This window comes from Vollenhovia emeryi, unplaced genomic scaffold (assembly GCF_000949405.1).
Source record: "Vollenhovia emeryi isolate VEMERY1.0 unplaced genomic scaffold, V.emery_V1.0 DF941761.1, whole genome shotgun sequence".
In the NCBI taxonomy this organism is placed as follows: domain Eukaryota; kingdom Metazoa; phylum Arthropoda; class Insecta; order Hymenoptera; family Formicidae; genus Vollenhovia; species Vollenhovia emeryi.
Window position 1 is genome coordinate 1 of NW_011964605.1, and position 4,664 is coordinate 4,664.

The window sequence follows — 4,664 nt, forward strand, 5'->3', positions numbered from 1 at the left end:
GAGCGGGAGGTGGAGCGACGCGCGAGATACTGTGTTTATGTTTCGGGTCGCCCGTCGTCGCTCGCGCTCGCTGCCGCGCTCGCCGCTCGCGCCGCGCTCCCCGCTGCGCCTAGGTTTTTTCCCACCACGGTGTATCTCGCGCGTCGCTCCACCTCCCGTTCATCGATCGATTTTCTTAAATGCCTTCCGAGTCCGGCCTACCGTCTCCTGCATCCTCATTCGCTCAAACGTGTAAATTTATTACTCGATAACTATTGTTATTTTGTACTGCGGTACATGATATTTCTCCTTAGTTTAACCCAATCTACCACTATTTTCAAGGTGGCTACTTTTGCATCAGACACCCTGTATATGAAATGACTCGGGAAGACATCCCCAGCAACATATTTAAAAATAAAGCAAATCGGAGAGGAAGTCGCTTTTATGCATAATTACCGTATTTTTTATTAAGAACTTTTTGAGTTATTAAGGTTTGAAAGTTCCAACATTTTGACATAAATTACAAAATATCTTGTAAAATTGGCTTTCAGGCTTTCGCGGCTGTTGTCTTCTTTAGTCTTCATGGCTTCCGGATGGTAGCCGCGTCCGTTTGCAGTGTGGTGCCGACGTTTCGCAGGCGTTGCAGTCTGCTTCATCAGGGCTGGGAGACTCTGATACTGAGCTCCCTCGCGTTGCGCTCGTCCTTTTATACTCGTTCTTGGGGGAAGGGAGGGGGTAGTCAATTCACAATGGAGACCGAACAGAATTCCCAAATCCCCTTCCTGGATGTCCTGGTCCGAAGGAACGAAGACGGCACCCTAAGCCACAACGTCTACCGCAAACCAACGCACACGGACCGATACCTCCACCTCCACGCAAACAAAAATATCCAGAGTTACAACTCAAACAGAGCTTGATTAAAAATTCAAAATTGAATATGGTGGACATTTATCGATAATTAAAACTAACTAACATGTGTCAGAATATTAAAAGTTGAAGTGTTGAACTTGTAAAGAGTTGGTCAAAAAATTTTAATCAAGCTCTGTTTGAGTTGTAACTCTGGATATTCAAACGTTATTTATTGAGTTTTAAAATTTTTAATGACTAATCTTTTACATCTATTAAGTCTTAATTTTATTTTAATTTAATTTTAATTTTACAATTTTAATCTCTCATTTACATTTTATTTTGTTGACCAAATTTATTAACTTATTACAATTTTATAATTTTAACACAATTGCTAATTTATTATGACGTTTGACATGTTTAGACAAAATTTTAAATTTTGCGCCGTTTGTTTTTCGGTAAACGACGACACATGACCAATGTCTTGTTTACCACACTTATTTAAGTCGCACTCCGATATTGCTGTGTCACAGTCGTGTTAAATCCATTACAACGAATACATCTCAGTCGACGTGTCTCCAGTTCTCTTTATGTCAGGGAACATTTAGAGAAGAAGCATGAGACCATGATAGAAAAAGAAATTCTCAAACTACATATTTTAACGAGGTAACATTATCATCCACCAAATCTAACGAAGCTACCAATCTATTATAATACATTGTACTCACATCCTGTATTTGCTATCTTATTATAGTTATACTGAGGAAGACCCGAAACAGGGTCGAAACGTTTATATTAAAGAGAGAAAGTATATATAAATTTGTGAGAACCGTCATCTGTTCATTTGTTGGCTCGCATTGGCACTTTCCCCCGTTCCATACAATTTCTTTTTGAGAGCCTTCACAACATTGGAATATTTAATATAAAAGTAATATCACATATCAATTTCAGTCTTACTTTTTACAACAGATAAATCAAAAGCTCAGTCAAAAGTTCTATTCCAAAGTTGTGGCAACTTTGGCTCCATTAGAGTAATAACTGCACTTTTAAAAAATTACTTACTTTAGGTTCTTTTATATTATATACATATAACAGCTCTGGAACAACGTTTTCGATACTTTTGGTTTACAATTCAGCACTTTCAGACTTGAACTGCTGTAAATAGATTAAAGTATTTCCTTGGTATAACAATCTCTATTACCTTAGTGATCTACTTTGCAATACAATACGAAATGTCATGAATGTATAACCCTTATAAAATAATAGAACTATAAGTTAACTGAACCGAATTGGAAATCTCATATTGAAAACGAAAAGTATTTATGCTTTCTAAGTGCAATTATCCATAATCACTTAAAACAAAATGTCTGTTCGCGGCGAATGAACCCTAGTTCGTATTTGCCGGGTTACCGGCCGAGCGGCGTTGCCGCGGGACGGCGTAAGTGCTCGGCGGCGCCGGCCGCGCGTGCGCGGCGTGCGAGCGAGTGCGAACGGAAGCGAGCGCGGCGTGCGAGTCGCCGCTTCTGCAGCTTTCCTTCCGGTTGCCGAGTGCGGCCCGGGAGGGAGACCATTGTGAGTACGAGCCTGAGAGGAAACGGACGCGGATCAGCTCGGTCGAGGGCCACGGATGTGCGAAGGCAAGCGAGGTCGGATCCTGCACGAACGAGTCGCAGCCACAGGCGAGCCAGGCCCAAGAGAGAGTCGAGTGCGATCCGGGAGCCGGCGAGGAGCGATCGAGACTCGAGACAGGACGGGTGGAAAGGCCCGCGGCCACGGGCGGCTGAGCGGCCATCTTCTCCTGCGCAAGGATCGCAGAACGGGGACCCAGCTCAGGCGATCTCGCCTTTGCCTGGCGTCCGCCTGGAAGGAAAACCGGAACCCGCCAACGGGGAAGGCGACCGCCCTTCGGCGGTCGAGGGCGCCGATCCGGCCTGTGCGCCGGGAGGCGCGATTGCGAGCGAAGGAATTGAGACGAGGACAAGGTAATTGTGGGGCGTCCGCGGGGGAGGAGGGGGCGGCAACGGCCATTCGGGCCTTCCGCCACTGAACCTCGCGTGCGCGCCGTCTCGCTGTCGCGGTAGCTTGGGGAGTGCGAGATTGCTGCGTTTGTGGGTCTCGTCACTCTATTTCTCTTGCCCGTGTGCGGCACTTGGATATTGGACTGGGGACGGGACTGCCGCGTCTGCGGGTCTCGTCACTTGCGGGCCGCGTTCCCAGAGTGGACGCCTCATCTACGGCGAGGGGGTGCGGTGAGGGGCCCGCCGCATCGCCCTCCCATAGGCGTCGGTCCGCGGGCAACCCGCGGTCCGATCCTTCAGCCGGACAGCGGGACGACGGGCGTTCTTACGGGAACGGGACGACGGGTGCTTTCTTTGGGAAAGGGGGGTGTCGGCCGGCGATGGCGCACCACCATTCCGGGCCATCGCGGCCATTTTAGTCGCGCACAGCGACGGTTACCTCGCCCGGCGACAATCCGCGCGGTGCGATGCGTGTTCATGTTTGTGAGGAGGGGACGGCGTCGGATTGTAACGGCGTCCGCCATTTCGGGCTTCCGTAGCCATCTCGGTCTCGCGGAGAGACAGCTACCGCGCGTTGAGCCGGTATTCGATGTAAAGCGTGATACGATTGATGCGAATGGACATGTATATGTTTGGCTACTGCCTGCGCCCGCTACTGCTGCGGGCCAGGTACTGAGAGTAAATAAAGGATGCGCTTGCTCGGGCTTTTCCCTTGACTCGCAAGGGTTTTTATGCCTCAGCAAGTGGGTGTGTATCGCGGAAAATGTTGTGTTGTAATTGTATGTTCCTTGGAGAGACTGCATCCCGCTTCCTTATCTACGAACCCGCGGCGTTAATATATGAGACTTATGCGCGTACCGAACGCCCGAGGCGTTCCGATGACTTAAATTCAGCTAGGGCTTCGTCGAGGTGGGCGAAGCGATACCAACTCAAACAATGTCATTAGTAATCTTACATAAGGAAAATAAAATATAATGTTAATCTTATCGAAATGATTAACTTTGAGTACTTGGTAAGTTTGCAAATGAATTTGCAATATTTTCTAAAATTTTTAGAGTTGCATCTTGTCGAGCCATTAACTCATTATGATGTCTTTCTTTCATAGCCTCTCTTTCTTTAAAATTTTGTTCGTACATACTTAGGTGTTTCGTTAATTCACTTCTTTTTCTTTTATTCACCTTTTCCAGTTTTCTTTGTTGTAATCTCTTCATCGTCACTGCATGAATTTTCTTCAACCGATGATGTCTTGGTAGCACGTTGAATTCCTCGTAAAGAAGATGAAGTTTGCTCTGGCTGTACGTCAGGATCCTGACCAAATATTTCGTCCATTTCAAAGAAGTAATCGAATTTCATCGTACCTGCTCCACGGCTCTTTTGACTCATGTTATCTTTCTTTTCCATATACTTCTGTTTCAGATATTTAAATTTGTTTTTTATTTGGTCAGTTGTGTGCGTTGGTAACTTTTCAGCTATCATGTCCCATACTTTATCATTTCTCATTGTTGTGCTTTTAAATAACTGTTCATGGGTCTTATATAAGCTTATTAGCTCTATAATCTCATTTCGATTCCAAGAAGTTCTGCTTGCAGTGTTGTTGTTTTCTTGTTCACTATCCGTTATAAAGTCAGATTTTGAAGATTCCGTTTCGACTTGTATTCCAGTGTTTGAAAATAATGTAGCAGCTTGGGGAAAGGAAATAAACATTAATGTATTCCCTGTAACAATAAAACTATATGAAATTTTTAATATTTATAGTCATCCTCCTTTGTGTGCGAATCATGAACAAAAACATTTTTAGGTAATTGTGCATAAAAGCGACTT

The 4,664-nt window shown here is 45.3% G+C and overlaps 1 protein-coding gene across 1 annotated transcript; it reads right to left on the reverse strand.

The window, feature by feature from the left end:
* Positions 1–4,021: 4,021 nt before the first annotated feature.
* Positions 4,022–4,558, reverse strand: LOC105570823 (the record flags this gene model as incomplete). Its single annotated transcript, XM_012028274.1, has 1 exon — positions 4,022–4,558. A coding segment is annotated over one exon (537 nt), but the record flags the coding sequence as incomplete, so codon positions are not given.
* Between the last annotated feature and the right edge of the window lie 106 nt (positions 4,559–4,664).